This window comes from Paroedura picta, chromosome 5, assembly GCF_049243985.1.
Source record: "Paroedura picta isolate Pp20150507F chromosome 5, Ppicta_v3.0, whole genome shotgun sequence".
In the NCBI taxonomy this organism is placed as follows: Eukaryota; Metazoa; Chordata; class Lepidosauria; order Squamata; family Gekkonidae; genus Paroedura; species Paroedura picta.
Genome location: NC_135373.1, coordinates 31,090,316 through 31,117,563, shown reverse-complemented (window position 1 = coordinate 31,117,563; position 27,248 = coordinate 31,090,316). Strand labels below are relative to the sequence as shown.

The following is a 27,248-nucleotide window of genomic DNA, read 5'->3' as shown; positions in this document are numbered from 1 at the left end:
GTGTTCGCTTCTCCAAAGCCAAGCAACTTAGTCCCTGGAACTTTTTATTGCTTGGGAAGTATGGTGTGCAACAATAACACAAAATGCACAGACATCCAGCATGGTTTTTAATAGGTGGTCATACAACTTTATAGGTCTTAAACCGCAACCACAACTGTACAATGCCTTTGGATTCGCATGATCGAAAGTATCACAAACTTAGCAAGCTTTTGCATTCTGCAGAACTCTTAATCAAAATGAGACGTTTTGTACAAAAATGAACCGTGCTTCAGCATTGAAGTGCTTATGTCACAGTTCAAAGTCAACAGTTTTTAAAATGCAACTCTCCTTTTACAAATAAGGAATTTCCCCGGCAATCAGACGTCTCAATAGCAGCTGAATACATGGGCCTCTTTTAATGCAGAGAGCAGAAGGGCAAAATGTGTTAGTCATTTTTTAAAAACAAAGCAGGAGATTAACTTTAGGTGTGAAGCCAGGCATGCATAGCCTTTTAAGTAAAGTTACACTATACAAAAGGTAGCATTCATCCAGTGTCCGACAGAAGCTTTAAAAAATCCTCTGTACAGCCATGGAACAAAGTGAAATCTATTCCGCTACTTAGCATTTTCTCCTAACCTCTACAGTTAAACAACCCCCCTTTCGTACATTTGGTTTTGGTCCAGAAATTGGGACCGCCCCCCCCATCTCTAACAGGTGTTTTAGTGAACTTGGAGGAACACGTGGACAAGGTGAGTTCAACTGGATTCACAAACTAATAATGGGCTTCCAGAAAAGAAATTTCTCAGTCTAAATGGCAAGAAAGTTGATTGCTGTGACTGTGGATTTACAACATGCCAGGATCTCCACAGGGAAAAAAAAAGAGATGTATCCTTATGGTATTAAAATATAATAAAGAATATTTTCAAGCAATGTCCTTTCTTGAGTTTACTTTTAGTTTATTTCATTCCAAGGACCTCAGTCAGAACGGTTTCCTAGACAAACTCCGTTTTCTTCTATCTTTTCCTCAGTGGCCAGTCCTCTCTTTTGAATACAATTAATCTCAGTGTGTTTGTTTCCTAACCTCAATATAAGTAGCAATTTAAATTGGCCAATGGCTCAAAATGGCATGGAGATCCTGGTCCAAAATAACTTGTTCTGAGTTATCTGAGACCGTCCTGCGTTTATCCAATTTCCACTAGGATCTCCACAGGGAGCAGCTTCCCTAGAATAGATCAGGGCTCCTAGGAACAAGGGAGACATGTCTGCCCATCAGAAGGTGTACATATCTGCCTTATAGCAGTTCTGTATTGTCCAACTAGTTCTGTATTGTCTACTCTGACCGGCTGCAGCTCTCTAGATTCCCAGCCAGAGGACTCTCTCCTGCCTGGGATGTCGGGAATGGATGTTCTACCACCAAGCCAACATCCCTGGCCAAACAAAGCTGCCTTTTGCTCAAGGCCATCTAGCTCCATATCATCTACACCAGTCAGTTGCTGGTGCACATACCACCAGTGGACGCAGGGTTACCACTTCCTAGGAATTGACTATCTTTCAAACTCTGTATCCACCTGCAAAGGTGGTGTACCATCTCCTACCAACCGTACCTGCCACGGATTATCCAGCCGTTACATTTAGCATGTTAGCAGTAATCATGGGCGCTTGGGCGCTTCTCCTAATCCCTGCTCTCGTGCCCACCAGCAAGTGACTTTGAGGCGCCCCTTCCTGCCAATCACACCCAATCCCACAGTGAAACAATTTAACCCTAATAATTGTGCTTCCGTTTGTAATGTAATTAAAATGATCTGTAAGTGATAAAAAAGTAAGAGAATGTGTATGTAAAGTGACACAGCCAGGTGGTGACCCCAGCGAGGTGCTTTCAAGGCAAGTGAGATGCAGAAGTGGCTTGCCATTGTCTTCCTCTGCAGAGTCTTCCTTGATGGCTTTCCATCCAAATTCTAGCACTGTTTTGCTTCTAAGATCTAACTGTTCTATGCCATATCCCCTTCCAGTATCAGAATGGCAGTGATTGTGTAAATACCCTCTTTGGGAAAACTGGGCATTTTGTTTCTTTCATGATGGGACCCTGATTCTTTTCAGAGAGGATACCAGGGACGGATCGTAGAGTTACTCCCAGTGATTTTAATGGGTGTCGAATGGCCCACTTTCTAAAGCTGTCTGAAAGATCTGTTCTAGCTCAACAAGAGTTCTGGGATCAGAGCAATAATGTTCACTTACTCTTACTATTTTTATTTCTGAGTCCAATTAGTACATGATGGTGAATGGGATAGTTGCTTCTGTAGCAGGGCCATTCTCACACTTCCCGCCCTGTCCCACCCCACCCCACCCCCCGTGGAAAATTCCTCTGAAAACATTCCATCTGAATGCAAACTTGATGCTGGTTATGCAGGGGAGACCTGTGAACTGGAGACTAGATTCTTATTGCTGGTTCTTGATCACAGTCCTCTCCTGCCTCAACAACCTGCACCCTCCATCTCCTTCCAGTTTGAGCAAGAGGACAGCATGGTTACAAACACAGTCTCCACCTTTTTACTCATGAGCTGGGCTCTGGTTCTCAGGCACCATGAACGGATCGTCTCCTAGCCTCCTAGCTATACCCGGAGTACGGGATCCATAGCTGATTGCACAATGCTTTCCTTTTGAAGAAAGCTTATCCTGGATGTCTTAGCTTGGTCTCACATGTTCCTCAGGAAAGGGAAACTGCATGCCTCTGTGTGGTTAGGAGAGCAGGATCTTCAGCCTCGTTTCGCAGGCTGTGTCTTCAAGCGGGGTGTTAAAGCGCCTCATGAATCCAAAAGCGGAGTAGCTCATCTGGGGGCTGAACGTGCACAGACATGTCACACTTCTCGGCTTCTTCTCCTCTGTAGTTTAGTATCCCAGCAGGTGATTCTGTTAGTTTCTGTGGAAGGGAATAGACAGGAAAGGTAGAGGAAAGGTAGAGGAAAGGACTAGCGGTGCCAGTCTAAGAACATTTCCAGGGAGTTGAGGAAAAGCCCTTAATTTCCAGTACAGCACTTTGGGACCTGTAAAGGGGTGCTTTACAGTAACACTATCCTTGGTCCTGACACTTGTGAGATAGGCTAGTTTGCATATCAGACCCAGTGAGAAGAACTTGCCCAAAGGACAGAGATTTCAAACCTCCTGATCATTCCAATTTGAAGTGCCATCCTTGATTTTTTCCCATGTGAGTTAGTATTTTATAGATTTATTGATTATTTGTTTGATGCATTTCCCCTGGATGCTGCTTCTGAAGACTATGGCAAGGATGGGGGTCTGAATCTATTAAATCCAAGTGTGCTAAACAGTTTCTTGCTCGGTATTATTAATATTAGTAGTAATAGCATCAAAATAAATAATTACCAAAGTGTCTGGAAGACCCTCATTTGGGCAACAGGAATATTGGCAGACTTGGCAGGTTTTCCAGACCAGTAAGAAAATAATGAAGACAGCCACCACGAAGGCCACAAACAAAATTGGGGCAAATACCACTGAAAAGGCTTTGCTATCTAAGGGTAAAAAAGACAGTAAGTTATTAAAGATCAAAACGGACATGGTGAACAAGATGACTCATCTCCATCCATTTAGAAAATGCAAATAGCAGCCTTGATTTGCATCAAGGACATGAGAAACAGGATAGGGGGTTAACTCTTCAATCAGTTTGATGTAGTGGTTAGGAGTGTGGACTTCTAATCTGGCATGCCGGGTTCGATTCTGCACTCCTCCACATGCAGCCAGCTGGGTGACCTTGGGCTCACCACGGCATTGATAAAGCTGTTCTGACCGAGCAGTGATATCAGGGCTCTCTCAGCCTCACCCACCTCACAGGGTGTCTGTTATGGGGAGAGGAAAGGGAAGGCGACTGTAAGCCGCTTTGAGAGTCCTTCAGGTAGAGATAAGAACCAACTCTTCTTCTTCTAATCAAATCAGCTTTTTATCTGGCACATCTCTGCCCTGCCTTCCTCCAAGTAAAGCTGCCAACCGTCTAGAGAAGGAAAAAATGTTTCCTTAACTAGAGCCTTAATAAGACATTATTTGCCAGGTTATGCTGCATACTTCCATGCCAGGCAAAGTATCAGCTGCTTTCAGAAGAAGATGAAGAAGAAGAAGAGTTGGTTCTTATATGTCTCCTGGCTTGTTGGTTCTTACAAGCCTACTGGCTTGTTGGCAACTCTGCCTTCAAGAAAATCTGGGTGACTTGCATAGTTCTCCTTTCCCCCATTTTATCCTAGTAGTAACTCTGTGAGAGAGGCTAGGCTGAAAGTGGGTGGCCCAAGGTCAACCAGCAAAATTATGGTAAGGGATTTGAACCCCAGGTCTCCCCGATTTTAGTCCAACTGCAACACTATATGGGCACCACTGAGTGGCTGTTGAAGAGTTCATAGCTCCAACACACACAACACGCCTGCAATTAGCCTTTCCATTTCGTTGACTGAGCAAGTTGTCTGGCTTAAGGAGGCTGAAGAGCCAATGAAAACAGGAGGAGAAAGGTGCAATAAAGGTAAAAGAGTCTGGGGCCCTTATCTGAATTATTTAAGAAAATAAACTAAAAGCGGACATGAAACGGGGAATTAAGTGTATCTAATGAAGAGCATAACCTATCTTTCTCTGTATTAACAATGTATACTATTCGTTCTGTTTTATCTTTATATGAAAATAAAAAAAATAGTGTTTCAAGGAATAAAGGTAAAATAGTCAATTGGAGTAGGGCTGCAAACCTATGTGGTTTCCCACACCAATTCAGAGATGCTGAGATTATGACTTCTCAATCATCTTATTGCATTTCACACTGATTAAACTCCTGGACCTGCATAACCTGACCTCATCTGATCTTGGAAGCTAAGCAAAGTCAAGCCATAAACCATCATGGAACCAGTCACCATGTTTCACTGAATGTATTCGCTGAAATACACCCCACCCCCCTTAAATATGATGTCAGTTTGACCACTTTCATTTACTCATATACTTTTGGGAGTCACTTCATTTCATTGGGCTGTAAACTGAGGTATTTGGGGAAATGCAACCAGCAGAAGAACCACGTAATTTTTTCGGCAATCAGTGGTTCCCAACCCCCGGTCCAGAGACCAGTACTGATTCGTGGATCAGTCGGTACCGGGCCGCAGCTCCTCCTCATCTTCCTCCTCAGCTGCTGCCTCAGGGGCTGTCCTGCCACTCTGCCACCGGCTCACCTTTGGCACTCGCCGGCGGCTGCCATGGGTGGGGCTCCCCCTTGGTGTGGCACTGCGCAGCTGCAGCTGGCAGCGCCCCCCAGTGGGTGGCAGGAAGTCATGGGTGCCGGCGGAAAAGCAAGTGGAGCAGGGGCTCAAACAGCAGTGACCTCCCTCGGCAAAAGATGACCCCCCCCCGGGCCTCAGTAAAATTGTCAAGCGTTGACCGGTCCCCAGTGATAAAAAGGTTGGGGACCACTGAGTAAGAGGATCAAATTAATGCTGGAAGTGCCATGATTGGACTATTTAAAACAGCCCTAACAACTGAGTGACAGATAATCTGTTCTGCATGTAGATGGTTCCTGGTAGAAGAAAAAGAAGAGTTGGGCTTTATACCCCAATTTTCACTGCAAGAAGGAGCCTCAGAGCTGCTTACAAACACCTTCCCTTCCTCTCCCCACAACAGGTCAGCCAGCTGACTGCATGCGGAGGAGCGGGGAATCAAACCCGGCTTGCCAGAATTGGAACCGCCACGTTTAACTCCTGGGAAAGTCCTCTTTTTGAGCCCCAGAAGACCTGCTTCCAGACTGAGCAGACAACACTGACTTTGATAAACCGATAGTCTTACTCAGTAAGAGCCAACTTTGGGCATTCTTGTGAAGCAGATGGGCTGTGGCTCAGTGGCAAAGCTGAATACCCTTGCTGAATCTCCAGTTAAAAGGATCACGGAGCAGGCAATGGGAAAGAATTCCACCTGAGACCTTGCAGAACTGGTACCGATCGGAGTCGACAATGTATAAGGCAACTTCTGTGGCTTCATATGAAGGGGGGAGGGGGGAAACTTGATGTGAATTGAGGTTGTGGCTTACGGCAGGGGTAGTCAACCTGTGGTCCTCCAGATGTTCATGGACTACAATTCCCATGAGCATTTGCTGGCAGGGGCTCATGGGAATTATAGTCCATGAACATCTGGAGGACCACAGGTTGGCTACCCCTGCCGTAAGCCACAAACAGCAGTCAAAGGTTCACAAAATCCCCACTTCCGTTATGTCTCTTGCAAAAGAGCACTGCGACTGGAAGGATACCTGAGCAGTTCTTACCTGAAGCCTTCACGCACTGCTCCTGGCTGAAATTGCTGCTGCGGTTGATGGCCTCCACATAGGTTTGTGCTTTGACACAGTACTCAGCCCCAGCTTCCATAGCTTCCAGGTGCACGGTAGTGTTGCTGTCTCGCACGACTTTTTCATATACCTGGTTCCATGGAATCAGGTAGAGAAAAGGTGTGGAAAAGGCCAAAACAAAATGATCAAAGGGTTGATGCTTTCAGTATACTGAAAGGCTAAAGAGTTCTAGGGCTTTTAAGTTTATCAATTACACACAGCATGGAGGAAGAGAAATAGAACTTTTTTCTCCCTTTCTTGAAATCCTAAAATTTGGGGGCATTGAAAGAAGTCAGTGAACAGTACATCCAGGAGAGACAATTTTTAATTAACTAGTGGAACTCACTTGCGCTCTTGGGCTGAATTACACATGAGTTTTTCTTGTTAAAAAACCCAAAACAGTTGGGTTGTGTTTAATGATTTCTGTTAATTGGGGGTGCATTTCCAACCTGGTTCCACTGTTGTTTTTTTTGCAAGAAAGTGAAGTGGATCTAAATATTTTCTTCCAGGACACTGTCACCAGCACATTAGTAAACCTGAGCCAATCTGGTAGGGCAGGCTATAAAGTTGTTATTGTTATTATTATTAGTACTTCCCTTCAAGTGCAGACATCTTCTATAAACAAAACTTATATTGTGTGTATGGTTTTTTTAAAGACCATTGGGAAAAATAATGGCAGCTGCATGTAACACACATTTCCTCCATCAGACCAGACCACATATGAGATCCAGAACTTACCTGGTTTTCCTGGCCCTTCTTCCAGTAGAGTACTAAGAATTCAAAAGCAGGTCCCAGGTGCTCTAGTTCCACAAGCAAGTGATACCCGTCAGCCATAACAGTCAGCATGGGTGGAATGAGGGATGCTGTAGACACAAACAAACTGTTTGCAAGTGTAGTAACATAGATCTTAATTCTCAGGAATTCAGTCTTATGCAGAAAGCCAAGCTACTCTGAGGACTGGTATGGTATAGTGGTTAGAGTGAAGGAACTGGGTTTGATTACCCTGCTCTGCCACGGAAGCTCAGAGAGTGACTTTGGGCCTGTTAGAGTCTCTAAGAACCTTAATCAAAGGTTCTTGCAGTAAGTGGGGGAGGGGGAGAATTGCAAAAGCCTCTTTGGTTCCTGATCATGGAAAAAAAATTGGATACAAATAAAACTTGCCCTCAGCAAATCCACATAGCAGTTTCGTTAAAGGCCAGATGTGCATGAGGACCTTAGAATTTTATTGGTATTTGAACATATAGCATATAAATGGAAATGGAAGATGTGCTTATTTTTAGATATCTAATAAGCTTTTATAGAAATGTATGTGGTGCAGACTGGTAAGCAGCAGAAATGCTGTCTGAAGCTGTCTGTCCATGAGGTTGAGAGTTCGATCCCAGCAGCCGGCTTAAGGTTGACTCAGCATTCCATCCTTCCAAGATCGGTAAAATGAGTACCCAGCTTGCTGCTGGGGGGTAAACGGTAATGACTGGGGAAGGCACTGGCAAGGCCACCCTGTACTGAGTCTGCCATGAAAACACTAGAGGGCATCAACCCAAAGGTCAGACATGACTCGGTGCTTGCACAGGGGATACCTTTACCTTTACCTATGTGTAGATCTGCCACTACTTTTATATGTTCTATCTCCACTTTACGTATATGTTCTGTCTCTAGGTATACTTCTTTCTTTTAATTTTATTTACTTGCTGCATTTTGAGCTCCCTCTCCCATTATTTTCCCAATTGTTTTTTTAAATAAAAAAGATTTGATGGTGTAGCCCCTACAGACTGTCAAGAGTTTTCTCTGTAGTTATTAACTATCTTTATACCAACAGGAACCCAAAGCAACTCGCATAATTCGCCTCTCCTGCGAGCAGGCGGGGCTCAGAGCATGGGACCGACCAAAAGTCACTGAGCAAGCTTCCAGGGCATTTGAAACTGGGTCGTCCAGATCCTGGTCCAATTACTGGACCTTCCTGTCCTTTACAGTCATGAGAAGAGGAACACTGGCCAATGATAAATGGAGGCCTGTATTGCTTGTGTCCTATGGACCTCCTTAGTGAAAACCTTACCTCATGGGTAATCACATCAGAAAACAAATTCAGTTTTAGACTGGAAACTGTCACCCTCTAATATTTTCCCATAAGGTTAATTATTTCTAGCAAGTAATCTTAGGCCTGTTTCACCCTTGCAATGGTGATGCATTAGCAATGAGGTAGCAGAGATATCAACTGGTAGAACTGGTCTCCATTGCCTTCAACTGCACGTGGAGGATCGGGGAAGCTCATGTTTTGGAATTAAAAAAAAAATCCTTGGAAACAGAAAACCAGCACAGGAAGCCGAGAGAGGGGAAAGTACCTTTCTCCCTGGTGTGATTGCATAAAAAACTCCGTGCGAGCAAGCAAAAACAAAAACAAAACCCCAAAAAAGAGAGAGGAAATTCCGCACTGAAATTGACCACCTGCAAGTCTGAAATGGTGACATCTGTTCAACTACCTTACTAGCATTCTACCACCTCATTCCCCTGTGTGTGAATCCAAGTCTAACACACAGGTGATTAACTTATCACGTACCTCTATGATGGATTCTATTTGACTTTTGCTGGCTATCCATATTTCCAGGCCAACCCCAACCTCTTGACAGAACAACAGCTCACCTATGATCATCAGAGCTTCTGGCCTCATAGTAGCCACCACCTAGTTCAAGCCTGATCTCAACTTTCTTTCAGCCCCATCAGTTACACTGCTGGAACAACCTCCCTCCAGTCCCTCAGCCTTAAACTGGGTCTTTGATCTTGACCTAATTTTTATTGCTGTACAACATGGGGGAGGTGAATGCCAACTGCTGGTCAGACCATCAAGCCCTTAAGGCCAGGATTTGTGTCCCACCCGCTCCTATTTGGGTGTGAGGGGGGTGTATTTTAGCCCGCCCATGGAGAGTTATGGATCCAGATGAATTCTTGAACACTCTGTGGGACCTGATGCCTTTTGGCGAGTCTCTGGTGGATTTAGTGGAGGACTGGCAAGTCCATCTTTCTGCTGCCATTGACAACATCATTCCCCAAAGCCCTCATCTCAAGCTGGCTCCTTGGTATTCTGAGAAGCTTTCCAAGAGAAAGAGGGCAGTGAGATGGCTAGAGCCTTTTTGGATGTCTTCAGTTTCACAGGGCCTGCAAGATGGAGCTCTTCCGCCAGGTGTTTTGTTGAGGCCAGAACCTGGGAGACCTGGACATCCTCCGGTATCTTCAGGTATCCTACCAGCATTACATCTTTCCTGGGAACCTATGACAGCAATTATGCAGCTGGTAGGGAAGACGGTTGAGGGGTGGCTGGAGAGGGTGGGAGGGGTTTTTTTTAATGCCTGTGCTTGATTTTTATTGTTCTTATGGATAAGACATGTTGTAAGCCACCACAAGCTAGCCAGTCTAGGAGAAGTGACATAGAAATTAAATAAATAACTTGTTTTTCTCACTGGTACTCTGACTGCCAGTTTGCTTCAATGCAAGGTGCTGGAACTTACTTTTAAGCCCCCTAAGGCCTTTAAAGACATTTACCTCCTGAGTTACCCTCATTTTTGTGGGACTGCCTCCACCCATATGTTCCTATGATGCAGCTCCCATTAACAATTCCTTCACTCAAGACAATGAGAACTATTCTTTTTCAGGATCTGTCCCCCCACCCTTCCCCCCATCCTCAATGCTCTCTGTTTTACAGAACAGGCTTCTTGAGGACACAAGGTTGCGAACAATTTGAAGGGTCTGTAAGATGGCACTTCTACGGGTGGTCAACAGTTTGCTTGCATCTCACTTGGACTGCATTTCTGTAAAATGTGATTTGATCTGTTCTAGCCAGCAATCCAAAAGACATTTTCCTGGGAATACTACCCGCTGAATAAATTGGGACTTACTCCTAAATTGTAGAAAAGTGTAGGAGTCCAGTAGCACCTTAAAGATTCAACAAAATTTGTGACAGGGTATGAGCTTTCATGAGTTACTGCTCATTTCTTCAGATAAGTATCTCAAGAAGTGAGCAGTGTCTCAGGAATGCTATTTCCTACTGCTTCAGGCGGATTAACATGGTTACCCTCTCTTAGTCTTACTTCTAAGCAGACTAATTTAGGTTTGCTCTCTCAGGCCCGTTCTGCTCACTTTGGATAATGCACTTTTAATGCACTTTAGAAGAACATTTTCCTGTTTCGCACAAGAAAATCCAGCTGCGAAAGCACACTGAAAGCATATCATCCAGTGTGTGTTGGATTAAAATCAGTGATGTAAACTGATCAGGATACAAGATTGTGAATATACTTAAAATAAATGCATTGCAAACTGGACCCCACGTACAGTCGGTTTCTGGGCACCATCTTAGCAGTGTTCCAAGAATCCTGCCTACTCCTAGGACATTGTCCATCTCTTGGCCAAGAATATGAGGCACTTCTGCAGGGAGACACAGCCCAGGTTGCATCTCTAACACGCCATCCTGCACTTGTCCTCTATTTCTCCTGATCCATTCTCGTTTTTCTACTAGCAGCTACTTGGGGCTAAGGTGGGGCAAAACCGGATTCCACTACCCAAGCCAGGCATTTAGCAATCTTGCACAGACTTGAAATATTTTCCAGATACCATTTTGCCCACAGGCTCCATCTGCAGCATAAGCTTGGGTTGAGCGGAAGACAGACCAGTTTTGTCTAAATTAGGAAGGAGACTGCCACCTAAAATGTGATTTAGAAAATACAGGAGGGTAGCAGGAAGCCAAGACTGCCATTAGCGCAATGGCAATCTGTAAGAGTGGGTGACTTTAGAAATATTACTTTCAAAATATAGGTCTGATTTGGTGGTGGCGGAAAGTCCCATCAAGTTGCAGCCAACATATGGCCACCTTGTAGGGCTTTCAAGACAAGAAGAAGAGTTGGTTCTTATATGCCGCTTTTCTCTACTTGAAGGAGTCTTAAAGCGGCTTTCATTCACCTTCCCTTTCCTCTCCCCACAACAGACACCCTGTGAGGGAGGTGAGGCTGAGAGAGCCGATATTACTGAAGAAGAATACTTGGTTCTTATATGCCGCTTTTCTCTACCAGAAGGAGGCTCAAAGTGGCTTACATTTGCCTTCCCTTTCATCTCCCCACAACAGACACCCAGTATGGGAGGTAAGGGTGAGAGAGCCCTGATATTACTATTCGGTCAGAACAGCTTTCTCAGTGCTGTGACAAGCCCAAGGTCACCCAGCTGGCTGCATGTGGAGGAGCAGGGAATCAAACCCGGCTCGCCAGATTAGAAGTCCGCACTCCTAACCACTACACCAAGCTGCTCCAAACAAGAAATGTATGGAGATGGTTTGCTATTGCTTGCCTCTGCATAACAATCCTGGTCTTTCTTAGTGGTCTCACAACTTAGTATGAACCAGGGTTGGCACTTTTTCTTTCAGGATTGGGCTAGTCTCAGCCATCCAGGGCTCATTCCGCACACAAAGGATAATGCACTTTCAATGTGCTTTGGCAGCTGAATTTTCCTGTGCGGAACAGGAAAATCTACTTCTAAAGTACATTGAAAGTGCATTATCTATTGTGTGAAGAATAGGCCCAGGTCAGGATAAGTCTGATTTTAATGCAACCCAAAAAGTATGTTTTCACGCAGGAATGTGATACACTGTATGGTCACCCATCTCTTCCTAAACAGTAGTGGCTCAGACTACTTGGGCTACCTCAAATTAGTTGAGCCAGGCTACTGGGATGGGTGGTATAAAAACTTAATAACAAACAAACAGGTGTGAAATCTCTCTTGTCTTGTTCTGGCCATAATGTACAACCTCGCATTGCTTCAGTACCATGTGGGAAAGAGAGAGAGGCTTTATTCTTCAAACTCTACTGAATGTACTTATTCAAAACAGGAATCCCTGCTTGATCATCAGCATTTTGAAGGGGAAAATGTACCTGTTTTTAAAGGGTGTGTCTTTTCACCTCTAAAATGCCAACAGCAGAGGAAGGAGCCTAACTTAATATGTAGTTTGGCCTCTTGTTTTTGATGTCTGAACAGAAGGCAACAGAGGTCACCCATTTAAAATTTCAACTAAAGTCATGTTGGAGGCAGGGATGGTGACTTGCCTATAATACGCATCCCTGACTTGTATGCAAAGTGAAAAAATAAGTATTTAAAGAGAGTCAAATGGGTAGCCGTGATGGTCTGAAGTTGCACAGCAAAAAAAATTGAGTCCAGTAGCACCTTTAAATCCAACAAATGGTCTTGAATAAATCTTTGTTCATCTTAAAGGTGCTATTGGACTCAATTTTTGTTATTAAAGGGATTGTTCCATAGGAGTGGTCCCTACCCTTTTTATCACCGGGGACCGGTCAACGCTTGACCCCCTGGGGGGGTAGTCTTTTGCTGAGGGACGTTGCCACTGCCTGAGCCCCTGCTCCAGTTGCTTTCCTGCCGGTACCCCTGACTTCCCGCCACCCCCTGGGGGGTGCTGCCAGCAGCAGCTGCGCAGTGCCATGCCGAGGGGGAGCCCCAGCCATGGCGGCCATTAGAGAGCACTAAAGGTGATCTGGCAGCAGAGTGCCAGGGCAGTCCCTGAGGCAGCAGCCGGGGAGGAGGACGAGGAGGAGCCGCAGACCGGTACCGACTGATCCACGGACCGGTACTGGTCTCTGGACCGGGGATTGGGGACTGCTGCCATATAGCATTGCCATGTGTGACATCTTATGCGATAGCCTCTTGCACTCAGAACAACAGCCGTGCTATTCCTAGGCCTATGGTTTCTGAGCAAACGGCACACAGAATCATTTCAAGAGAGAAGGAAACTTGTCTCTGTGTTATCCCAGTCAAACAACCAGTATTTCCAAAGAATGCACTGCTGGAGATAGAGTTCATAGACCTTTAAGAACTGTGCAAAAAAAGTAAGTTCAGTAGGTTCACTTGTCTACAGGCTTCAAGCTGAGATGAGATAAAGCTGCACCTGCTGGATTACTTCCTTCTAAACCACTATTAAAAGCCCAAGAACCCCATCCTGCATTTTTGTTTATCATAAATATGGTTTATACCTCCCAGGCCTTGGAAACACGCTGAGTTTAAGGAGGTGCAGCCACTAGGGAATTCCTACATGAGAGGTGGTAGGACACACTTTACTTGGATCTCATTATCTCTGAACTAGCATCCCCTACTCCAGGAGTCACCAAACATTTTTAAAATTATTTTTAAAGAGCTACTTCTGACTAATGTAAAACAAACTGCTCAAGCAATACCAACAGGCAAGTAGACCCCGACCCCAATGAAATTCAGCTGGCCCCGACCGGAGTCAAGGCCTTCTCTGCTTCGTTTCCCACCTAGTTGAATGAGCTCCCAGAAAATCTCAGGAACCTGTCGGAGCTCACAAGAGAGCTCTTCCACCAGGTCCACAGTTGACTACCACCAGCTACCATGAACAACATTGTACAAGCCTCCCTCTTGTACTTATACTCCCACCCTGGGCTTGGATATTACATCTATCGGCAGAGTTTTTAGAAGTGTTTTTAAAATGCTGCATTGTGATTTTAGCTGCACTGTTTTCATACATGTTGTTCACTGCCCTGAGTCCACTTCAGCTAAGAGTGGTCTAGAAATTAAATAATAATAAACAAATGAAAGGGACTCTCTAATGTGATATTATCAAAATAATTTATCATCATCATTATTATTATTAACAGGGAGGGGAAAGTGGGTTTTTTTTTAGTTGACCCAACAGTGCAATCCTAAGAGCACTCTCCTGGGAGGGATCCCCACTGAGCAGAAATCTGAGCAGACCTGCTTAGAATACAGGTTCAGCATCTCACTAAATCTGGCAGGCTTATTTGTTCTTCTTTGCCACTGTTGCAATTTCTGCTATTTAAAATGCAGAATTTGTACACAGAGGGCCCAATGGCCTGTTTACTAGTTCAGTCTGTACTAGCAAATGGTATACATAAAGAGAAAGTACAAATATTATAGTATATTGGGGGGGGAATGGCACCAGAATACATTAGATTTTCACGACAGAGATCTTTCAGTAATTTGTTAATGTGACATAATTATGGAAGAGGAAGTTTTGACTTCTTTTTAAAAGAGATCTTAAGAAAAGCTGGCTGAGAGCTAGTTCACACATGCTTGTTCAGTGTGGTGAATCGCTGGACTTAGGAGACTCAGATTGATATTTTCATTCAGCTAAGACGCTTGAGTCCAGGGTCGAGTCTGCACTTTGATTTTTATCCACTCGAATAAATCCCTCCCCTCTGCACTGAATTTGATTTCCATTTTGATTTTGGGCACTTTAAATTTTCCCTCTGCAACATGCATGATTGATCTGCGGTGACCCTACCTTTCTCCCGTGATATTCAGGAGGGGATATAAGTTGCTATATTTGAAGACCCAGCTTTTAAAGCTCCCACAGATTTCTGTGTTTTGCGAGTTATTAACTTCCTGCAATGCTTACATAGCCAAAGCAATCTTCCCTGATTAGGCCAGGGTGTCCTTCAAAGACTTCCTGGTTCCTGGTTGCAAGGCTTCCTGTTTTAAAATGACTGTGCTCCAGAAGCTCACACTTCTCTCAGCAGAGATTTGCCTCTTGGATTTATATTTCTCCCTCCCTCACACTTCTCTCAGCAGAGATTTGCCTCTTGGATTTATATTTCTCCCTCCTCTGCTGTCTCCAATCCCCCATCCCTTGTTCAGGAAAAGAAAGAGACTCCTGCTGTGCTTGGCTCCCCTCTCTCCTCTGAGCTTCCCCAATCAAGTGCAGAACACTTCCTGTTTCAATGGTTGGGGGGTAGAGGAAGACCCGAGTTTAAATCAATCTGAATTCAGCAGGTTCCATAATGGAAAAAAACAAAGTAAGTGCAGAATCAGCCCAGGAGCACCTTAAGAGACCAGCCTTGGGCCAGATTGTTTCAGTTCATCTTAGCACACAGGGGTGTCTGTAAGGATAAAAGGGAGGACAACTACACTGAGCTCCATCAGGAAAGGGTGGATTTTAAAAAGTTAGCAATCTTCTTGGTGACAATAAAATAAATACATGGTAAGTGAGATGATCGCATGCTTTGACATACCTTCCTTTTCCCCCCATTTTTCCCCCCATTCCCCTTAGAAAATCAGATGTCAGGGTTGATTCACACATGCAGGGGAATGAGGGAGCAATGAGGTAAGATAATAAAATGGACAATGCCCCTTTCAATCAAAGAATGCTACCCTGTGTCAAAAAAACCTGTTTCTATAAATAGAAAACTGTTATTGCAAGCAATGAGAGGAGGCAGTATGGACATTTGTGAAGCAGTTAAACTCCAGGATTTCAAATCTTTTGCACTGTTGTTCTAATTTTCTAAATACTGGGAGTTTCTATATCAAGCAACATATACAGCAGGACTCTTCCCCTCAAAATCTCAAGCAAGATGGAATCATAGTGTTGGAAGGAGCCATATAGACCTTCTAGTCCAACTCCTGTTCAATGCAGGATCAGCCTAAAGCAGGGGTAGTCAAAGTGCACCCCTCCAGATGTCCATGGACTACAATTCAATTGTAATGCTGTAATGCGAATGCTGGCAGGGGGCTCCTGGGAATTGTAGTCCATGGACATCTGGAGGGCCGCAGTTTGACTACCCCTGGCCTAAAGCATCCATGATAAGTATCTGTCCAGCTGCTGCTCGAAGACTGCCAGTGAGGAGGAACTCACCACCTTTTTAGGTAATTGATGCCACTGCTGAGCAGCTCTGACTGTGAACATCTTTTTCCTGATACCTAGCTGATATTGTTCTACGCATAGTTTAAACCCATAACTGCAGGAACTGTTCCCTGCCCTCCTCTAAGTGACCACCTTTCAAATCCTTAAAGACAGCAATCATGTCCCCTCTCAACCCCTCCTTCTTCAGGCTGGACATGCCCAAGTCCCTCAGCCTTTCCTCATAGGGCTTGCATGCAGCGCAATCTGTTCTATCATTTCAAGTCTTGGACAGTTCATTCCCCCTGCATGTGGGAATCAGAAAGAGTGGAGAGTGAATAAAGTACTTACTGGTGACACGGTTGAAAAGTCCATTGAGAGTGGCCCAGAGTGAGACCTCCCTTCCCTGAGCAGCCCGGACCCGTAGATTGTACGGCACGGTGGCTGAGATGTCTTCTGTGATGTCACACTGGGTGGCGCTGATACCAGTGCACTCTCCAATGGGGATCCAACTGTCGTTTGCATAGTCTCGCTCATATTCTCTGAGGGAAAGAAAAAGAAATGCTGAAATGCCTCATTTCCCCCCCCCCCACACACACACATACGTTTTTGTGCTTCGTAACCATTTGAAACAGTGTCCATTCAATATAGTGTAGTGTCTCAAGGAACAAAACAAGATTTTGAAAAAGGAGCCTTTTGCCATAGCAGATGACCTCTGCCTGTACTACTGTGTCAATTGTGATCTTTGTACCAGTTTCTCATTTCCCAGTCCTAACAAGGCAACTGATCCTGTCACAGGTGGGCTGCATGCTGAGGTGGCCTATGACTTTGGGGGCAGCTGAGGCATCAAATCAAAATGGCGGCTCTCACTTAAATAACGAACAAGTGTTGACGGGGTGCCCACACCCAGCCTACTCCCACATTGGTGAGTGCTGCATCCTCAGACTTTCCTTATGGGAAAGTGTTATCAAGTTGTGGTTGGTGACCCTGTGTAGGATTTTCAAGGCAAGAGACGTACAGGGATGGTTTGCCATTGCCTTCCTTGACGCAGCCACTCTGGACTTCCTTCCCATCCAAGTACAAGCCAGGGCCTAGGTTCAAGATCTGATGAGACTGGGCTAGTCTAGGCCAGCCTTCCTTCCTTAATAACGTTTTGATGCTGTTGGGTGTTTTTGGTGCATTTTGACCCTTATCTTTTTCGGTGAAGTGCAAAACACGCTGTGTGTTTTAGGAGCAAACAGTTGTGCAATTCCTACACAAGACTGTCCTAGCAACCCTCTTGATTGTGTGTTACAACATGAACGAAGAGCTGTAGGGCACATCGAATCTGGCAGGAGATGAGGTTCCCTCCCACCTTCTCATGGACCGCTTCATTGTCATGCTCATAATCTACCACCATATGTTCCAACTTGCATTGAATCTGCAAGAGGCTCAGCGTGAGAGGCCTTATTCCTTACCAGATGGACTATCTCTGCCTGTACCAACCCATATTCCAACCGCAATCCTCACAGCAACTTCTGCTCTTATTTCCTTGTCCTCATGTTGGCGAGTGGGGTGGATTCCGTCTTTGGACTCTTATGATTGTTGCCTTCATACTGCAGAATGGACTACCAGGGGTGGCTTGGAAAGCACCACCGCTGATGTTCTTTAGCAAGGTCTATAAGGGCTCCACGGAGGAGGAGGAGATCACATGTCTCAATCTATAGAATGCAAATTGTAGACACGCGCAGCCTCAGTTTGACTCAGGAGCTATGCAGGGAAAGGAGTTTTAACCCTCAGTTTTACTCTTTGCAATTGACTTTCCTGCTCTACTATGTGCATTTTAAAGGATAATATATGAGTTGCTCCCCCTCCCTCTTCAAATGCATGGCTTTTCCCTTTAAGATGCAAACAGAGAGCAGGGATGGCCAGGGTTTCAGACAGTGACATTGAGTGGAAGTTGAAGTCCCTTTCTCTTTACTGCGTACTCCAAGGTAAACTTGAAGCTGTGTGAACTTGTAGCTTGCATATTATCCTTGATCTTTCTCACCTCTTTTGAGTCCTAAGACTATTATTTTTCAGCAAGTTATCTTCAGGGATATTTGTTTTTAAGATAACTATGAAGTGAATTGTTTTTCTCAGCAAGCAATCAACATGTTGCAATGGTACTGGCGTTTGGAGTGTTTGAGAAGATTTCTTTCATAATTTTTATGCTTTAATTGTGTTGCCCATCCTTGTGGGCATGTTTGTACACCTCCTTGCGTTAAACAGAAACAGGGATGATTTTTCGCAAATAAAAACGAATATGTAAACACAGAGAATTAAAAAAAGAGCTTGCACTGGTTGTAATCCTAATTCACAGAACCTGTGGTGTGACCCTTACTCTGTTCCCACTCTCCAAACCAGGATTTGTCTAAAATTAGAACACATTCAAAACGGGAAACAAACTTTACATGAAAAGTTACCCTTGAAACTCGACTGAGTATTTTATGGCTTCTCCAGGCACTGTCAGTGGACTCCAGACCAGAAAATGCTTCATGTTCGTGGATAAGATTGTGATATTTTGAGGTGCTGGCAGTAGCACACCTTTGTGACGAAGTCACCCAGCGATGCACAAAAAGAAAAAGACAGAAGTTAAACATTTGACTTGTTATGGAGGAGTCTAGGTTGGTTTAGCCACCTTCTCTAAGGAGGGTGTAGAAATCTATCGATTTTCAAGAAAAATAAATCAAGCAGGTATCTTTGAGAGATCCCAAATTACCTACCGAAATTCAGCCAGAGATACTTTTGGAGTCAACTCCTGTACAAAAAACGATGACTGGACGAATGTTTCTGGGGTAACAGAACAATGCAGCACTTATAAAAAGCAGTTCACATTTGCAATTACTCCATTTCAGATGGTTGCAGCAAAATTACACAAAACTTATGATACAGGAAGTGGACAACCATTGGGTATGATATAGCCAATGGCAGTGGTAAGGAGTTGTTACAGAGAGGCCAGTGTGAAAGAAGACCTATGTGAAGGAGTCATCTGTTCATCCAGAGCGGGTGTGATACATTCCTAACAACAGCAGAGCAGGATACACATGAAGTTTAACAAGGGGTGAGATGGTGGTGGAACAAGTCAGAGTTTAGGCCTGCAAGATGGTAGCACCTATTGTAAGTTAGGAAGCCACGGTCCCAGTTAAGCCTTGTGGGGAGGGCTTTACACTTTCTTGAATTTGTTAATGAATTTCACTTTATGCAGAACTTTCAGCATTCAAATGTAATATATTCTAACAGCAATCCTTACAAAATTCCTATAAAGTAGGCCAATGTATTTATTGCCATATTGTAGCTCCCCATACCAGAAAACGCTGGCAATTGAGGCAGACAGAAAGAGACAGAAGCTTGCTTAATGTCACCTGAGCTGAGTTGAAATTTGACCTGTAACCTCCGAGATAATTCTCTAGAAGTCACTCTGCCACAATGGCTCCCCAAGAACCCAAGCCAGATTCCAGGAGCCTGCTCTACCAGTCACTGGGATGCTATGGCTGCATCTGTGACTCAGGTACAGGAAAGGCAAGAGCAATCTGTGCTGCTTCCCTGCTGCCCTCTATTTCCTCCTTGCATCCCCCTCCCTGCTAGCAAAAGGCAGGGATTTGCTGTACCTCCCCATGAGAAACGTGCACAACAACCCCCAACTATTCAGCTACCTTTGCAAAAGCAACTCTCTGTCATGATTAAGAATATGTGCAAGCTAGAATAGAACAATAACTGGAAGTTCCATCTGGAAGTTGGCATCCCCACTTCAAGCAATGGCGGGATGAAATCAAGGATGCTTTAGGCTGATCCTGCATTGCGAAAGAGGTTAGACTAAATAGACTATGGCCTCTTCTAGTTCCAGGATTCTATAGTGATCAGTAGCTGTTCCTGATGAACAAGCCCCTACCCCACCTCATTTATTGTATCCCAGCTTGGCAACTTCAGCAGTGAGCAACATGAATCTGGTCATAGAATCATAGAATATAGAATAGTAGAGTTGGAAGGGACCTCCTGGGTCATCTAGTCCAACCCCCTGAACTATGCTGGACACTCACAACTGTTCCACACATGCAGCATAATTTGGTTGTGGAATCTGGAGATGATGCTGTGGATTGTAACATTTCAGACTGCAAGTGAAGGGTGCCTTTTAAATATTTGAATGTTCACCGAATTAGAGGAGAAAATAGTGCTGCAAGTGAAGAAAAGAAACCCTGAAACAATTAGTCCTTCATAGGCTCTAGCTCAGCCTGCTCCATGTTTTGCGAAGAGAATGCAGTGTGGCTTTTATTTGACATACCAACGTGATCTCCCCCCTCCCCTTTCTAAAGTGGTATGGCCCATTCCCCCACCTCTGGCCTCCTCTCATGCCAATCTCTGTGCCATATATGGATCAGCCTTAAGCCACAGAATGTGAAGAACTGTGTAGGGGATGAAAACGGAAGATTTATTTCACTTACCGCGAATCTTCCTTCTCTGTGGTTCAAAACCTGGACAGTCCAGACCATTGGGGATTAGCTCCTCCTCCTTGTAGACAGGGTCACAAAATCTTGTGACTCCACAAGGGGGGAGGTTCCCCCAGCTGCCCCAGTCCAGTACCGAAGCAGTACCAGTGGAGAAAATGAAACCAACACTAACACATCTCCCCTAACCATAAATAAGGAATAGCACCATCACCATAGTGGTACTGACTTCCAATGATGGAGAAAACCATCATGTTGAAATTTTTTTACAAAGACTGCAAAAGCTTTACAAGGACTGCAGATGCAAGAAAAAATTCCTTCAAAATAAAGGGATAGTTGTGCTGGAGACCAACCCAGCCCCAGAAATTGATGAACTCGTGTCAAAATACTCAAGGGTGGGGAAGAAAATAGATTGGCCCATTTTCAGACCACAGAAAAGGAATATGCACAGTAAGTGAAATAAATCTTCTGTTCCCCAGTGGTCCTCTGTGGGGCACCCCTGACCACTGGGACATAACAAAGCAGTACGTCTCTTAGACTGAGATAGCCTGTCTCAAAAATCTCTACTTTCAAATGCTGTCTCAGTAGAGGTCATCTTATCAACTCCATAGTGCCTCTGAAAGGAGTCACTGACCTCCAATTATTTAGTCTAAGAGGAAAGGACCTATATACCCCTGGGATGGCTGCTCCTCTCAAAGAATCGGCGGTCACTGCCTGCTGGAGGCTCTAGACCCCCTCCCCAGTCTTGTAGACCAAAAGATGCAATCTCTGATGCACCTACTAACAGTGGAGGTCAAGACATTAATTCCAAAAGAAGAATGTCTAAAGGAAACCAACATGGAGTCCAACTACTATAAGCAAGTAGCCCCATTATTATATCAACAAGGTCTTCTTGACAGTAAAACTCTGCCCTTCCCTCTCTAGAGATCTAGGAAAAAACAACGAAGAATTAGTTCCTGTCTCTATGAAAGACAAAATTGACCTTAAGAATGAGAGCCAGATCCTGCCTATGGACCACACTGTCACCGAGAAAACCTAAACACATTTATAGACAATGCCTCAATCTCCAACATTACTCTAGCTATAACAATACAGACCAGGAAAGGTGTGGTTGTTGTTATTATTTAATTTTAAATAAGCCCCTTGAATGGGCAAATGGCCATGGGATCAAAGAAAGCTCTAATCAGAACCTTCAAAACAGTGTTAAGCCTTTGGGTGAGCCTACCTAGCAGACCCGCAGAGGATTTATCAGTGCCATCCCTCTAAGAGACCTGCTCACATATAGGTGTTGAGGCAAATGCTTTCCTCTCTTGAAATCTTGATGGCTGGGATAGATATTATCTGTCTTTTAAGGGTACTAGTGCTAAAAAAGAAGCTTAGCCATTCTCTTGGAAAAGATGTTTTGGCAAGGACTCAAAATTTTGAAAGGACAGGCACCAGATAGCAACGTGTCAAGCAAGTTGCCATGAATATCATGTGTGATTGCTGTTGGACTGCAGACTTGATCTTGATCTAGCTCACTGACAGACCTTGTCTGCTGCTAAGTCTGTTAATATGTAGAACTCTCTGAGATGGAGTCAAATTGTACTTCTCCTGGCTTACCATGAAGTCATGATAGTGTAATTACCTTACCCTGGGCGGGACATCCTTCACTGCTGAAAATTTTGGACCTTATCAGAGATAGAAGAAGAAGAGTTGGTTCTTATATGCCGCTTTTCCCTACCCGAAGGAGGCTCAAAGCGGCTTACAGTCGCCTTCCCGTTCCTCTCCCCACAACAGACACCCTGTAGGGTGGGTGAGGCTGAGAGAGCCCTGATATCGCTGCTCGGTCAGAACAGTTTTATCAGTGCCGTGGCTAGCCCAAGGTCACCCAGCTGGTTGCATGTGGGGGAGTGCAGAATTAAACCCAGCATGCCAGATTAGAAGTCCGCACTCCTAACCACTATACCAAACTGATGGACCAGAGAAGGAAAAAAAGGACAGTCCCTGGATCTGGGAATGACCTGCCAAGAAGAACCAGTATCCATATAAAAACCCCTGGGAGCTGTCTGAACCCAAAAAGATGGGTCCTGTATACATAGTGCTGGTTGTTATAGACAAACCATAAATACCGTCTGAGAGTATCTTGGATCAGCACATGCAAATGGGTCTCAAACAGAACAACTGGTACCAGGAAGTGTTTCAAGTCCAGAGTGAACCTCTCATCACTGTTCTACTTTGGAACTAAGAACATAATAATCACCAAGGTTCCTTTGATCCTCTGGGACAGGGTGGATCATCTCTACGTCCAACCAGTTGGATGGCTTGGATCAACAGACCATTCTTCAGAGGGGACTTATATTTTGGAACCTGAAAAAAGGGGAGTCCTCCAGCAATCCCTCATTGTGCTGGACCCAAGATTTGTTAACTGTATCAGCTAACCTCCTATTATGTGATTGAAGCAGTTCTCTGAAAAGCCATACTGAGGTTGACTTTTAGGGATTCTTAGATCCCTGATTTTGGCTCTTATTATAAAATGGAAGGATGCTTCCTGATCATCTGAATTATCATCTCCAACCAGGTGGGAAGCCACAGGTGGGAAGGTTCTGAGGGAAACCTCAGACTGGAGGCTCCAAAGCACTCGGAGGGCACAGGTCCTCCGGTGACAGCAGGCCACCCACTCTCCATAGCAGAGAGCAAGGTGGGGGGGGGGAGCTCTGAGCCTGAAGGCTGGAGGTCCCTGGCAGTCAGGGAGACTGGCTGTCTCCACACCTCCTGGATTGCACAGCCGTTGAGGTGCACCTCCGTGGCTGCAATCCGTTTTCAGTAACTTCTGGGTTTGTTTTGAAGTAAAGGAATAACTGCGCTCTTCCAAGTGCTGGAGATTGGGTCCTGCTCTCAAGTGGCAGGGCTGAAGACTGGGGCAGCTGGGAGAAGCTCTTCCTCCCAGTAGAGTCACAAGAGTTTGTAACCCCGCCTACTAGGGGGAGGAGCTAATTCCCATTGGTCAGGACTGCCCCGCAGAGGACCACTGGAGAAAGTCATGCATTTAGCACTACATTGTAAGCAAGGCTATCTGCATTCTTAACTGAAAATCCAGTAAGCATCCAGAGAGCCAGTGTGGCATAGTGGAGTGTTGGAATAGAGTCTACGAGAATTCTCACACTGTCATGGAAGCCTAGTGGGTGACTCTGGGTCAGTTATTCTCTTCTAGCCCAAACTATGTCACAGGGGCGTCATGAGGATAAAAGGAGGCCAAAAGAGTTCCTTGAAGAAAAGGCAGTATTTTAAGAGCGCTAAATAATTCAATAGGCAGAATGAATCCAGATGTTCGTTGGGTTGCTGTCAGCAGAGAACAGCCAAATAGTCTAAACATGGATGTTGGCAATCGATTAAATGTTTCATCATTCAAAGTGATGAAGGAGGCTGGAAAGAAGGAGTCACCAACCTCCTGCCTCACGTGTGTGAAGACTGAGATGCCAAAAGGGCCTTCCCACACAATCTCCATGTGAATTGTTTCACGAAAAAAAATGTGTGTTTTGTTCCTCATTTCCAGCACACTGTTGACATACCTTGCCTCAGGAGGACTATGTTTAATACATTTCCTGAGCACACAGATTGTAAAATTTACACCAGTTTTTAAAAGACATACAGTGATTTGGGATTAAGTCCCACTGGACTCGGAAACTTGGTGCAGACATAAATAAATGAATAAAGAACTTGCCGCTGCATTGCAAATGTCTGAACCAATGCAGCACTTTGTTCTCCTAGGTTTGAGATGTCACTGATGACGGAGGGGAACCCAGCCACTTTCTGCTGCCTGCTCACCGCTATCCCATTAAAACTTCCCCCCGTCCACCACTACCTGTTCTGAAACAGTGCCTTCTGTTAGTCCCAGTGACCAGTCTTTTTGCAAAACTCACTCGCTCAGTTTGTCCGTGTGCATGAAAAGCAAGAATATGGCTACTTAACAGCAGAAGTCTATCAGCTTTATTTATTTTCTCTCAAGTGCCAAAGACTGACCACAGGAAAACAGGCCTTTGTCAGTATTAAAGTATTAATTAGACTGCTTCCTTTCCCTCCCATTATAATGCTCTTTTTTTTGCCTCACAGGATTACTATCCACAGAATAAAATCAGAGTCCAGTAGCACCTTTAAGACCAACAAAGATTTATTCAAGGTGTGAGCTTTCGAGTGCAAGCACCCTTCCTCAGACTTGAATAAATCTTTGTGGGTCCTAAAGGTGCTACTGGACTCTGATTTTATTGTGCTACTTCAGACCTATACGGCTGCCCATTTTAATCTACCCCACGGAATGTGATTTTTTTGTCTTCTCTTCATGCTGGAGCACAAAACTGCTTCTCCTCCAAGAACAGTACTTGGTATAAAGTGTCAAGCTACAATCTGGGGGAGACACAGATCTGAATCCCCCACTACGCACAGAAGCTCTACTCACTCTCTGTCACTCTACCTAATAGCTGTTGTTAAGGTAAATCAGAAGAGGAGGACCAAGCTCCTTGTAGGAAAGCAGGAATGCTAATATATACAAAATAAATATGTTTCAGAGGGTGAACAGAAGACAAATCATGCTCCATAGTCAGCCTTCTTTGAACTGTGGAAATACTGTGTGTTCCACTCTATTGTCTTCAATAAACTTAGAAGTGTGTAGCTCTGGTCAGAGTTGCATTGACAGGGACAAGACATCTCAATCTGAATCCCTGCCATAAGGACAAAAGACCCAACCAGAACAAGATACTTTAAGGCTTTCTGTTTGCCCGGCTGCACTTGAGTTTCCTTCAGCTGCAAGAGGCAACTATATGAGCAGCCCTGGGCAGTACTATCTTCCTGTCCTGTTTGGTTTCTTTTGATGAGACGCAACAAAATATTTGTTATTTAGATATGTATACTCTACTTTCTCTTCCCCCAAAGCAGCTTATATAGAGGTACCGGTCTCCCCTGGCCTTTGGCAGGGCGCGGGGATAAGGTTGCCAGATCCAGGCATTCTGAGAGATTTCGGGATGGAGCCTCAGTGGAGTACAATGCCATAAGGCCCATCCTCCAAAATATCTATTTTCTCCAGGGGAACTGATCTCTGTAATCTGGAGATGAGCTATAATTCCAGGGGATCCCCAAGTCCCACCTGGAAGCTGGAATCCCTAAGTTACAACATCACGTTTCCCTCTTCCATTTTATCCTCACAGCCCTGTAAGGTAAGTTACGCTGAGAGACAATGATTGTCTTGCACTCTAACCATTACACAGATATACATTTCATGCAGCAGTTAAGCACTTCAGATTATTGTAAAAGGCTGGAAAGATTTTCTAAACACTCTTCCAAACTGTAAACCCTTTCACTTACTGTTCTGAAGTGCACTTGCACAATTCTAGACACGTACCTGAGACCAAAAGCGGCACCAGGGAGCCGAGGAGCAAGATACGGAAGTGAGTGGCCATTTCCTTGGAGATTAGGATGCTTGCCCATGCGTAACTGGATTTGGCATTTTCTTCTCTGGATTCAGGAACTGATCCAGGCACCTCATGCTCTGAGCTGTGTGACAACACGCGTGTTCAGCTGAGGACCTTCTTTGCTTCTGCACCGTGGAGCCTAAACAAATCCCATAACCTACTGACTGTGACTCCCTGCTCCATCCAACCTTCTGCTGTGTTGCTCTGGAGGGTGTGGCCACAAGTGATTTAGGTTTGGGCAATTTGCATTCTGGTATTTTTCTACAGGTTATGCAATTGGCCTGAAGAAAGAAGGTGGAGACGTAAGCCAAAGAATGGGGCAATCAACGATTTGGTGATATGCTGACAGCGTACGCTGAAGAGTTACATCCTTCTAAATCTGGGGAAGCCAATGGGTTTAGAAGAGTATAATTCTGTTTAGGATTTTACCTTGAGTTGTGGCAAACTGGATACTCTCCAAATCCTGGAGTAGAAATTCTATTCTGAGAACTTCTAACAATCCTGTTGATATATAAACAGTTTGCAGAGCAGGATTTCTAACTGGAGTTACACAAGAGCTCCCCAGGGGTTGTACAGTCTTTCCCAAGAAGTTCAGATGACTGCCAACATCACTAGACGTCACTGGAGCCTACTTTCCCTGTTGCTCTACAGGCCTCATCTCTTTCCCTGCAATGGAAAGGGAAATGATTGATTGGCTGGCTCCCACATCTTCCTTCTGCACCAGCTTCTCTGAAGGGGTATGGCACCACTTCCGGAGATTCTCAAATTCACGGTCAACAGGCTGAAAAAGGCTGTCCTACACAAAAACCTCCTGACCTGATAATCTTTCTTTTGGTATCTTGCTTGGCTAAACGCCCTGCTTGAGATGCGGAATCTAAGCATCAGTCAGAAGAAATTCAATGGAAGATACTGAATGCCTCTCCAGACAAGCTTCTTTTAAAAGGATGGAAACAGTAAATGATCAGTTGATTGATTGGTTGGCTCCTGCATCTTACTTCCACACCCACTTCTCTGAAGGGGCATGTCACCACTTCTGGGGTTTCTCAAAGTCTGAAAAATATTTCAGGAGTTACTTCATAGTCAAAAGACTGAGAAAGGCTGTTGTAGAGAAATGCAGGAATAATTAAACTCTGTGGATGACATATGTATCCCTGAATGAAGTAAGATCTGTCTACAATGCACTACAGTCATCCCATAAATTGCTAATGCTATATATCACCCTATGAAAACTTTGGGGGATCTGTTGCAGCCTTTCTCAACTTTTTTATCATTGAGAAATCCTTGAAACATTCTTCAGGCCACAAGAAACCCCAGTGGTGCTATGTGCAGAATACGGCTAGGAAGCATAACTGTGTACATGCCCACCCAGAGACCCTCTTCTT

The 27,248-nt window shown here is 44.6% G+C and overlaps 1 protein-coding gene across 1 annotated transcript; it reads right to left on the bottom strand.

Moving 5' to 3' along the window:
- Nucleotides 1-101: 101 nt before the first annotated feature.
- IL20RB (interleukin 20 receptor subunit beta) lies at nt 102-26,068 on the bottom strand. Its single transcript, XM_077337075.1, has 7 exons — nt 25,797-26,068; nt 18,404-18,524; nt 16,311-16,501; nt 7,061-7,185; nt 6,263-6,413; nt 3,358-3,503; nt 102-2,896 (listed from the first exon to the last, which is right to left on the bottom strand). Exons 1-7 carry the CDS (start codon nt 25,852-25,854, stop codon nt 2,771-2,773), a joined length of 918 nt encoding a protein of 305 aa, XP_077193190.1. The 5' UTR covers nt 25,855-26,068; the 3' UTR covers nt 102-2,770.
- Nucleotides 26,069-27,248: the final 1,180 nt, after the last annotated feature.

Bases quoted from the DNA above. Each gene is read 5' to 3' on its own strand.
- IL20RB (XM_077337075.1), bottom strand. From the start codon at position 25,854: ATGGCCACTCACTTCCGTATCTTGCTCCTCGGCTCCCTGGTGCCGCTT. The intron at 6,414-7,060 runs GTAAGTTCTGGA...CCATGGAACCAG, and splicing joins AGAAGGGCCAGGAAAACCAG to GTATATGAAAAAGTCGTGCG. The intron at 2,897-3,357 runs GTAATTATTTAT...TCCCTTCCACAG, and splicing joins AGGGTCTTCCAGACACTTTG to AAACTAACAGAATCACCTGC.